General features: G+C 52.1%; 1 protein-coding gene across 1 annotated transcript in view; it reads right to left on the bottom strand.

Annotated features, from left to right (window-relative positions):
* The window catches only part of LOC108803210 (protein MAATS1-like), a gene marked incomplete at its 5' end in the record, with an annotated part of 27,304 nt that extends 17,584 nt beyond the window's left edge, over positions 1–9,720 (bottom strand). The window contains 5 exons of the mRNA XM_018575051.1: positions 2,461–2,600; positions 3,125–3,307; positions 5,397–5,554; positions 7,608–7,785; positions 9,531–9,720. Coding sequence (XP_018430553.1) covers positions 2,461–2,600; positions 3,125–3,307; positions 5,397–5,554; positions 7,608–7,785; positions 9,531–9,720 — 849 coding nt within the window. The remainder of the gene's footprint in view (positions 1–2,460; positions 2,601–3,124; positions 3,308–5,396; positions 5,555–7,607; positions 7,786–9,530) is intronic.
* Between the last annotated feature and the right edge of the window lie 1,942 nt (positions 9,721–11,662).

Genomic DNA, 11,662 nt, shown 5'->3' with positions numbered 1-11,662 from the left:
ATGCGTTCCCCCCCCCCCCCACACACACACACGCATGCCCGCACGTCTGTGGCTCCCTGGACGGCAGAGCGGACAGCTGCAGCCAGGTAAGACATCCCCCGAAAATAAGACCTAGTGTCTTTTTTCGTGAAAAAAAATATATATAAGACACTGTCTTATTTTCGGGGGAAACCCGGTATAACCCTTTACACATACTGGAAATCCTGCAGCCTTCCGGCAGGTCCAGTGAGGTCACGGGTCACTCCTTCAGCAGTGTGCAATCCTTACTCCTGGACGGAGCATAGCTGGCATGTGAGCCTTGTTCTGTCCAGGAATACTATAAGCCAAGAACAGCATGATGATGTACACCCAGGGGCCAGGTCAATGACAGCTCTGTTGGCTAAGAGTGAGCGGGACGGTGGCCCAGAGGGGAAATCTTCCTCAGTGCTGGGAGATGCAACAGTCTATGCAGGGAGTTCTGGTGGGGGCAAGCTTTGTGGAACACCCCCAGGCAGCCATTGCCCGGCGCCACTCCCCCAGCCACCTAACGGGGCACGGGCCAAGTATGAGACCTGTACCCCACTATTGGTAGCCCTGGTGGCATACATGGGTGAGGTGTCCCACTACAGTTACTGTCTCTAATCCCGCCCCACCAACTGCATGGTCCATAATGAATGAAAAGTCCAACAGGGAGGGTGCTCATGGTGGTGATTTCTCTCCATGAAGCTGAGGGGGGATTTTTCGTAGCAACAAATAAAAGTCAGTCCCCTGAGAGCTGTTGCTAAAATGAATCTCCGCCGTGAGCAATCTGTAGCTAGAAAGGAAAAAATCCACTGCCATTAGCCCTTCACTTCTGGACCACTGCCCTTCTGGGTCCAGATCATACATTTTCATGACACCTGACCACATGATCGTAAGGGTGAACCAGCTACAAAGTCATCCATGAGGTGGGAGGGGTACACGGTATAACCTTTTACACATACTGGAAATCCTGCAGCCTTCCGGCAGGTCCAGTGAGGTCACGGGTCACTCCTTCAGCAGTGTGCAATCCTTACTCCTGGACGGAGCATAGCTGGCATGTGAGCCTTGTTCTGTCCAGGAATACTATAAGCCAAGAACAGCATGATGATGTACACCCAGGGAGCAGGTCAATGACAGCCTGGGCTCACAGGAAGTGGGCTGGATGACACAGAGTGTCATTCAATCTAGGCGAGTCAGCTGATAATGGAGCTGGGGGAGGAGGTGAGCAAATGTACTCTATTAGAAGTGGAGTTAAACTTTAAGGTATGTATGCAGATATGCTAAATAGGTTTTTTTTTTAAGTCTTGGGGATGGGGGGGGGGGATAGACACTGGAGCCAGGCTTTCTTAATGCATTGCAAACAGCAATGACTGAGATTTTCTTTTCATTTACAGCAGTAAAAGGCGATTTTTTTCCTATAGGTGGCTTTGGTTGTGTAAAGTTCGGCACACATTCTAAAGTCAACCGTCCCCCAGCACCAGTGTGGACCATGTAAAGCATCATGCTACTAAAGGGTTATTCCACCTAAGAATTACGCGTGCAGATCTCGTTCATGTTCAATTTGGAGTTTCACCTTTCTTGCCACAGCAGGGTTGTTCCCAGGTGTTCCCACTTCTCAGCTGCATTACCCAGAATAATCTGGGAGTGCAGCAGCCTTTCTTTGGCTAGGTTCACACCAGACCACTGAGGTGTGCAGCAGTTACGCACATGCATTAACGTGCACTGCATTAGCTAACCCATTTAACATGAACGGGCGGGCAATGCACCCCAATGGCCCCGAAATTGGACTCAAATCTTTATTGGCAGCACAAGTTATGGCATTGCCAGTGTGGTGTAGTGCACCTCTATCGGCAAGGTGCATTGGGGTGCCATTGTGATGTGGTGCCACTCACAATGAATGGCACTACATCACAACATTGCAAGCAGTGTGTGGTGCTGTGCCATGTGGTAACACAATAATGTGCGTTCCCACAATGCAATAGTGTAAATGGGGCCTTAGTGGCCGCGTCAGGAGTACAGATCTAGGAATCCCCAAGAGGAAGGTGAACATCAGTGCGGCTAATAAATGCACTTGTTTCAGCAGGAGTAACCAGCCCCCTCTCCCAGCATTGATATCAGTGGAAATAATAAAAGACCCTTGCCCCTTCCTGGGCAAAGAATTCCCCAACCTGTGTGCAAGCTTCATGTCCTGTGACGCTCCTCGTTTTGACTATACACGCACCATCGAGCAGGAGATCACTCCATGCCATAGCGCTTGTCATAGATTGCCGGGTGCTGGAACGCTCTATACCAGCAGATCCCACAACGTGTGATAAGAAAGCCCTGCATCTCAGAGGCCAGTTTATGGTGATCGGCAGGCCATAATTTGGGGACCTCTCTGATGGTTCACCTGGTGCTGGACTGACATGAACACAAGAGAACGTTTTCTTTGCATGCCGACTTGGAATCTCAGCCCCTCACCTCGTGGACTTGCTTCAGCTCACGGTCCAGCAGAGCTTGACGTTTCAAGAAGCCGTCCCTTGTGGTTGTCCTGGGCTTGGGGGCCTGGACACGAGGCTGTGTTACAAAATCTGGAAGATTGGCCTCCATGTCCAGCAAACCTGGGTGGAAAAATGAGATAGAAGTCAGCAAACCCTACACAGCACACAGACAATAAGATTTATGAAAGGTCCTCCATATGTATTAATGTCTAAGCTCCTGGGGGTCTTGCACCGCACCAACCTAACCCCCCCCCCCCCCCCCCCCCCACACCCCCCATTCCCCCCCCCCCCCCCCCCCCCCCCCCCCCCCCATCTGTTTATTTTCCTCTCATTTCTCCCATCCCTCTCTTCCTTTCTTTCCATTTCCTCAACCTTTCTCCTCTCGCTCCATAGCATCTGTAACCCTTACCATCACTCCCTTTCCTGCCTATTCTCCTACCCCAGACACACCATCAATGTCTCACTCAGGACCTTCCTAGTCCACCCCTATAGGTCACGCAGATGTCCCTGAATAGAGAACATATCATAGGTCAACCAATCATCAAGAGTTTAGTTTGGAAGGTCATTTAGTGACCTGGTTGTGCATGTTTGGCCAGTCATTGCCTTCTGTAGGTAGCCGGAAAGGGGGACAGAACTTGTCTCACCTTGGTAGGAGTCCAGGAAAGGGCTTCTCACTGTGTACTGTGCAGAGAGGCGATCTAGGGAGTAACCAATCCGGGAGAGGGGAGCGTAGGTCTGAGAGGCGTAGTTGGAGTACTCCTGAATGACATCGCGCCTCTCCAACTTCCCTTCAACATTTCCCATCTTCTTTGTCAGCTTCCTGATCACTGTGGAGTACGGGAAAAGCAGAGACATATGAGATGTGCAGTAAGTGGGTCCTCCCAAGCCAGTCCCACAATCTCAGCGCTTACAGGCCCATAACAATACCCAATACATGACTCCTGCGCTGTGCAGCATGGTAAAAAGCACACTACGGTGGGATCTGCACCAGCCCTTCATTATTCCCCAACCACATAGGTCTACGTGTATTACTGAGAAACTCCAGAGAACAGCTTTGAGATATAGCGAGCATTGAATGCAGCCCTTGAGGGACGCATGTAATATGCATTACATACAATGCTACATAATGCCGTAGACTGAAGGCTTACGTGAGGAAATGGTCACGGAATGTGCTACAGGAGTGGTTAGAACCTGGAGGCATGCCGTGGGACACAGTCAGATTCTAGAGACATAAGACTGCCAACAATGACTGCTATTACAGGACCTTTATAAATGAAAGCTCCCACGGCTGGCTGCTCGGGCCTGAGGACAGCACTGCAAACAGTGGCAGGTTGGACATCAGGGGTTTCCAGGTCAGAGGGATCAGTCTCTAGAGGAAGATAGGAACTTGCAGGCACCATAAGGTTCCTGTACTTCAGCGCTGTTGTTACCTGAGAGTGACATTAAAGGCAAGAATTTGTTTCCCTCCCCCCCGATGTTAATGTCAGCACTTACCTTAAATGATCTCTTTTTCCGATCTTCTTCTTCTTTTTGTTAACAAATTAATAGGGGACCCTCCATTATAAACAAATCAAAGCGTTATTCATAATTTATTTATATTTCAAACCTTCCCACCCCGCAGTATATATTACTTCTTCTTCTTTCCTGATGTTTTCAGCCTTCTCTCCAGCGCTGACTCCTCTGTCCCTGCGATCCAGCGGTGTCTGCATGCTGGTGAACGCATAGTCATGAAGGGGTTAAAGTGCTGTTTGAGCGTTTTTGTTTTAAAAAAAAACTTTTTGCATATATCTACTGCTTGCTAGCAGTAGATATATGCAAAATAACGGGAGGGTTTAAATATCATTTAGGAGACATTTTAGGCCAGACCTTGAGAACCCATAAATTGTGAATTTGTTCTTGGGTTCCTGATCCACAGGTTGCACATCTGGGGAGTTGAAACATTAAATAATTTTAAGAGGTCGGGACTCTGTGCAGGCCAGTCAGGTTCCTCCACCCCAAACTCCCCCATCCATGTCTTTATGGACCTTGCTTTGTGCACTGGTGCGCAGTCATGTTGGAACAGGAAGGGGCCGTCCCCAAACTCCTCCCACAAAGTTGTGAGCATGAAATTGTCCAAAATGTCTTCTGATGCCTTAAGAGTTCCCTTCACTGGAACTAAGGGGCGGAGCCCAACCCCCCGAAAACCAACCCCCTCCCCCCAAACTTTACACTTGGCACAATGCAGTCAGGCAAGTACCGTTCCCCTGGCAACCGCCAAACCCAGACACGCCCATCGGATTGCCAGACAGAGAAGCGTGATTGGTCACTCCAGAGAACACGTCTCCACTTCTCTAGAGTCCAGTGGCGGCGCGCTTTACACCGCGGCATCCCACGCTTTGCATTGCACTTGGTGATGTGCGGCTTGGATGCAGCTGCTCGGCCATGGAAACCCGTTCCATGAAGCTCTCTACGCACTGTTGTTGTGCCAATCTGAAGGCCGCATGGAGTTTGGAGGTCTGTAGCTATTGTCTCTGCAGACAGTCGGCGACTTCTGCGCGCTGTGCGCTTCAGCATGCGCTGACCCCGCTCTGTCATGTGACGTGGCCGACCACTTCCTGGCTGAGTTGCTGTTGTTCCCAGTTGCTTCCACTTTGTTATAATCCCAGTAACAGGTGACCACGGAATCATTGGAACACCTGAATCCAATGATTTGGAGGGGGAGGGGCCCAATACTTTTGGCAATATAGTGTATAACAGCTTTGTACACTGCCAACCTGCAACTAAAGCTCTTCAACATCAGACTGTTATCCACACATTGTGCATCTGAGTTTGGGAAAAGCTTTCATAAAAATGATTGAACGGAAGAACTATTGTAGACCGCTGAGGACAGGCCGAGAAAGACAGATTCCATCGCCATCGTGCCGTGACTTCTTTTACCTTTGATGTGTTCCTTCCGCATCCGTTTTATAGTCTCTTCTTTCTCGGTTTGTAGTTTGGACCATTTGGCGTCCAGCCTCTTTGTGTCCAGCTCGTTCTGGCTCTCTTTTCGTTTTTGGAGAAGCTTCTTGAGCACCTCGAGTCGAGCCTCCTGCAGCCTGATACAAGGCGGGTCATGCACAAAGGAAAGACAGAGCAAAGACAAACAGATTAATTTAAAGGGTCAGTTTACCCGGAAGTGATATCTGGGTTGAAGGCGGAGTCAATGCTCACTCACTGGTTACTTATATATTTTGGGGACTCTACCTGTAATACCCCCACCTACCTAAGCTCTGTTCCTATTTATATTGGCATCTTTGGTCTTCCCGCCCACCTAGGGATGCCCCTACTCCTCCTGCTGCACTCTCCATAACATAAAATTGACCACTACCCCAACAAAAAGAGAGGGGTCCCCGGGAACTCAGCACAGGGATGGTGGGGGCCCCTCATAATGGGCACAGCGGGTGTACAGACCCGGGAACTCAGCACAGGGATGGCGGGAGCTCCTCATAATGGGCACAGCAGGTGTACAGACCCGGGAACTCAGCACAGGGATGGCGGGAGCTCCTCATAATGGGCACAGCAGGTGTACAGACCCGGGAACTCAGCACAGGGATGGCGGGAGCTCCTCATAATGGGCACAGCAGGTGTACAGACCCGGGAACTCAGCACAGGGATGGCGGGAGCTCCTCATAATGGGCACAGCAGGTGTACAGACCCGGGAACTCAGCACAGGGATGGCGGGAGCTCCTCATAATGGGCACAGCAGGTGTACAGACCCGGGAACTCAGCACAGGGATGGCGGGAGCTCCTCATAATGGGCACAGCAGGTGTACAGACCCGGGAACTCAGCACAGGGATGGCGGGAGCTCCTCATAATGGGCACAGCAGGTGTACAGACCCGGGAACTCAGCACAGGGATGGCGGGAGCTCCTCATAATGGGCACAGCAGGTGTACAGACCCGGGAACTCAGCACAGGGATGGCGGGAGCTCCTCATAATGGGCACAGCAGGTGTACAGACCCGGGAACTCAGCACAGGGATGGCGGGAGCTCCTCATAATGGGCACAGCAGGTGTACAGACCCGGGAACTCAGCACAGGGATGGCGGGAGCTCCTCATAATGGGCACAGCAGGTGTACAGACCCGGGAACTCAGCACAGGGATGGCGGGAGCTCCTCATAATGGGCACAGCAGGTGTACAGACCCGGGAACTCAGCACAGGGATGGCGGGAGCTCCTCATAATGGGCACAGCAGGTGTACAGACCCGGGAACTCAGCACAGGGATGGCGGGAGCTCCTCATAATGGGCACAGCAGGTGTACAGACCCGGGAACTCAGCACAGGGATGGCGGGAGCTCCTCATAATGGGCACAGCAGGTGTACAGACCCGGGAACTCAGCACAGGGATGGCGGGAGCTCCTCATAATGGGCACAGCAGGTGTACAGACCCGGGAACTCAGCACAGGGATGGCGGGAGCTCCTCATAATGGGCACAGCAGGTGTACAGACCCGGGAACTCAGCACAGGGATGGCGGGAGCTCCTCATAATGGGCACAGCAGGTGTACAGACCCGGGAACTCAGCACAGGGATGGCGGGAGCTCCTCATAATGGGCACAGCAGGTGTACAGACCCGGGAACTCAGCACAGGGATGGCGGGAGCTCCTCATAATGGGCACAGCAGGTGTACAGACCCGGGAACTCAGCACAGGGATGGCGGGAGCTCCTCATAATGGGCACAGCAGGTGTACAGACCCGGGAACTCAGCACAGGGATGGCGGGAGCTCCTCATAATGGGCACAGCAGGTGTACAGACCCGGGAACTCAGCACAGGGATGGTGGGAGCTCCTCATAATGGGCACAGCAGGTGTGTAGAGCTTGGGAAGGGCAGAGATCTCACCAACAGAGTCCCTATGAGGTCAGGTACTTCAGGGACCAGGTACCATTATTTTGGTTTGATTATCACAATAAAAGATAACTGCTGATAGATACAAAGTGAAATATTTCTTCTCATAATACTTTCATCCATCCAACCTTCTGCCTAAAAGAAGCTGCATTTGTACGTGGGACAGAATAAGAGTCCTGCCTGATCTGTAGCTGAAGAGGCAGAACCAGAATTTGGACCCAACACACAACACAAAAGCCTCGGTTTGCTGTCAGTTTGTCACTTACTTCCCTATCTCCTGCTCCCGGAAGGCCCACTCCTTCCTCTCCTGCTCATCCATCATCTTTCGTCTCTTCTCCAGCTGGCTTTCATCGCTCAGAGGCGGCAGTGTTGCCTCCCAGGCTCTCTTTTCTCTTGCCCGCTCGATCATCTCCACTTCTGCCAGCCCAGCAGGGAGACCATGGCCTGGCAACCCAAAATGAGTGAATAATGAGAGCAGAGACAGAGGATAAGAGAGACAAAGAGTTCTCTAGAGACATGGCAGAGATCCAGATACCATATACAGAGGACAGCAGTGATAGGAGAGAGGGAGCAACTGACAGGACAAGGAAGAAGGACAGGACAGGTCAGAAGACATAAGTGAGAGGTCAGGAGGGAGAAGACAGAACAGAGGACAGCAGTGAGAGGACAGAGCAGAGGACAGGAGTGGAAGGACAAAGCAGAGGACAGGAGTGGAAGGACAAAGCAGAGGACAGGAGTGGAAGGACAGAACAGAGGACAGAAGAGGAAGGACAGAGCAGAGGACAGGAGTGGAAGGACAGAGCAGAGGACAGGAGTGGAAGGACAGAGCAGAGGACAGAAGAGGAAGGACAGAGCAGAGGACAGAAGAGGAAGGACAGAGCAGAGGACAGGAGTGGAAGGACAGAGCAGAGGACAGGAGTGAAAGGACAGAGCAGAGGACAGAGGTGGAAGGACAGAGCAGAGGACAGGAGTGGAAGAACAGAGCAGAGGACAGGAGTGGAAGAACAGAGCAGAGGACAGGAGTAAGAGGACATAGCATGGGACAGGAGTGGAAGGACAAAGCAGAGGACAGGAGTGAAAGGACAGAGCAGAGGACAGAAGAGGAAGGACAGAGCAGAGGACAGAAGAGGAAGGACAGAGCAGAGGACAGAAGAGGAAGGACAGAGCAGAGGACAGGAGTGGAAGGACAAAGCAGAGGACAGGAGTGAGAAGACAAAGCAGAGGGCAGGAGAGGGAGGACAAAGCAGAGGGCAGAGGTGTAAGGACAGAGCAGAGGACAGGAGTGGAAGGACAAAGCAGAGGACAGGAGTGGAAGGACAAAGCAGAGGAGAGGAGTGGAAGGACAGAGCAGAGGAGAGGAGTGGAAGGACAGAGCAGAGGAGAGGAGTGGAAGGACAGAGCAGAGGACAGGAGTGGAAGGACAAAGCAGAGGACAGAAGAGGAAGGACAGAGCAGAGGACAGAAGAGGAAGGACAGAGCTGAGGACAGGAGTGGAAGGACAGAGCCGAGGACAGAAGTGAGAAGGACAAAGCAGAGGACAGAAGTGAGAAGGACAAAGCAGAGGACAGTAGTGAGAAGACAAAGCAGAGGGCAGAAGAGGGAGGACAAAGCAGAGGGCAGAGGTGTAAGGACAGAGCAGAGGACAGGAGTGGAAGGACAAAGCAGAGGGCAGAGGTGTAAGGACAGAGCCGAGGACAGAAGTGAGAAGACAAAGCAGAGGACAGGAGAGGGAGGACAAAGCAGAGGACAGAAGTGAGAAGACAAAGCAGAGGGCAGGAGTGAGAAGACAAAGCAGAGGGCAGGAGAGGGAGGACAAAGCAGAGGGCAGAGGTGTAAGGACAGAGCAGAGGACAGGAGTGGAAGGACAAAGCAGAGGACAGAAGTGGAAGGGCAGAGCAGAGGGAGGACAGAAACAGCTCCAGGAACAAGAAAGAAAGGACAGGAATATATCGCAGTCCACAGACAGAGGAGTTGTCACCTTCCTAGACTCAGGTATTGTTGCGGTCTGTAGTCATTAAAGCTTTTCAATAATAAGAATGATAACATTGTAAATCACACAGCGGAATATTTCTCCCACATTGCTCCGGCATGAATATGGCCCAATAAGAACAGGAAGCCGGTGATGTCATCTAAGAACACACAAATATTGGACTCGGAAACCCCGCGGCACTGTGGTAGGTCATGCTCACCCCAGGTCAGATTGGCCAGCATCAGTATCTCGGGAACAGACCCGGGTCGCACTACAAACTCTGGAGTGTAGGGGTCAGTCTGCGCCTCGCTATCCCGGTAATCTGTCTGAATCGCCACCGTGCGCACCAAGGGGGTAAGAGCCCTCTCCGGCCGTGGGCTGTGCTCTGTCCTGTTCACAGAAGATTTGGGAAATGATCAGAGGAATGAGCGCCAGACGACACTTCTGATCTACAAACTAAGTTGAAGGAACATGAGCAGCTACAGACAAACAGATGAATATGTTATAGTTTCAGAGACAATTACAAATGCTGCGTTCCGATAACTGCATGTGGTGCGTACATGTAATCACAGCATTGAATAGATCATTTCCTTTTCATAAACATGAATTTAAATGATTCTCAACAATTACATGCGGCCCAAGCTGTCCGGCAACGGCAGTTTGTTATACTCAACTTCTTCCCAATTTAGCGCCAATCTCCTCTTCGCTGCATTTGCTGTTTCACCCAGAATGCCGGGGCCACGCCCAGCAGGCGGCAGGTGCTGCCTTAAAGGGATAGGCAATGCATTTTGAGAACGTGTCGCCACTTCTAAAGCCGAGCCCCTGTGCCCGCCATGACACTTCTGTGCACCCCGAGTTCCAGGGTCTCTCGGCGTCCCACTCACTCCTTTGCCTCCAGGCTCCCGTGTCTTGGCTTTTGCATGGAAACACAGCAGCGCTCTAAGGCAGCGGTCGCCAACTGGTGGTCCGCGGAAAAAATTTGGGTGGTCCTCGGGCCCCTCTGATGCCGTGCAGGCTGGGCCGTCATTGAAGCGGCACGGAGGCTCCGGGGGCCGCCTCTCACTGACTCGAGCAGCGGCTGTCACAAGGAATGGGTGGCTCTCAGTACAGTGCGGGGCTCTGCAGGAGGCGGGGCATCTTGTCAGCACCCTGACTGAGCAGGCTGCGGGACATGGAAAAACTGAAGAGAAGCCAGGTAATGGTGGCTCAGTGTGGGGGAAGGGGGGGCACGGGGGTGGTTGGGGGCAGTGCTGAAGCTAGGGGGGGCATGTGCCCCGAGCGCCGCCGGCAGGGCCAGTGGCAGATTCGATAGAGGGAAACAATTAATATTATTACTGGGCCGGGGGCCCGCCCTCCACCAGCACTGCCACCCGCACCTATGTATGTGTATGAGAGAGAGGGAGAGAGAGAGACGTCACAGAATGTCACAGACTGAGAGGAACATGAGAGATCACGGACTTATAAATCCCCAACATGGACTCACCCCCCCTTCCTATTATCCCTCACCCCTAATAATGTCTCTAGACTTACCTATTCCTCCATGGTAGTGGATAAGGAGGGTTATCTAGCTGGGCTAAATATTGCCAAAGAAAAGGCAAATGAAAAGGTGTACTAGTGAGGGTCCGAGGATCGGATGAGGACCGGTCTGTGGGAGGATCGTGAAGTCCAGGATGTGTGTTCCTGGACTCCAGAGAGCTTGAGAAAGAGGTCTTAACCTCGAAATGCGTTGCTTCCGATCCTCCACCTTGACTATACTGACTTGATCACCCATCAACCTGTCGGTGTCCCGGCTAACTCTAACCCACCACATCATTAATGCTCGGGCACTCGTCGGGCCCCGGTCCACACATAGACTTAGCCGCACTGCCCACAGCTGCAGTCACAGCAGCCCAGTCAAACACTGTCTGTGTATACCGCCGGTACTTCACATCACAGCAGCGGGGATCCGGACAATATCTCAGTGCTGCCACCCGCACCCCCCTCTTCATCTCTCGCCTGCTCCAGATGAGTAGCCTCAGGTAGTACACCAGCCTCCATTGAGAACACACATCTTGGACTTCATGATCCTCCCACAGACCGGTCCTCATCCGACCCTCGGACCCTCACCAGTAAGTACACCTTTTCATTTGCCTTTTCTTTGGCAATATTTAGCCCAGCTAGATAACCCTCCTTATCCACTACCAGTTAACCCTCCTTAGCTTTGCACCCTCACTTTTGTCCTTTTTGTTTTTCACTAGCACAGGCACTCCTCCTGTCTTCTAGGGCTGCAGGCTAGTCAGGTACACACATTCCCCAGGCCATATCCGAGAGCGCTGTTTGTACCGTCCTTGTGTGCTATTCCTCCATATCATT

This window comes from Nanorana parkeri, unplaced genomic scaffold, assembly GCF_000935625.1.
Source record: "Nanorana parkeri isolate BGI_ZX_2015 unplaced genomic scaffold, ASM93562v1 scaffold3498, whole genome shotgun sequence".
Lineage (NCBI taxonomy): Eukaryota > Metazoa > Chordata > Amphibia > Anura > Dicroglossidae > Nanorana > Nanorana parkeri.
This window is presented reverse-complemented; position numbering and strand designations above follow the sequence as displayed.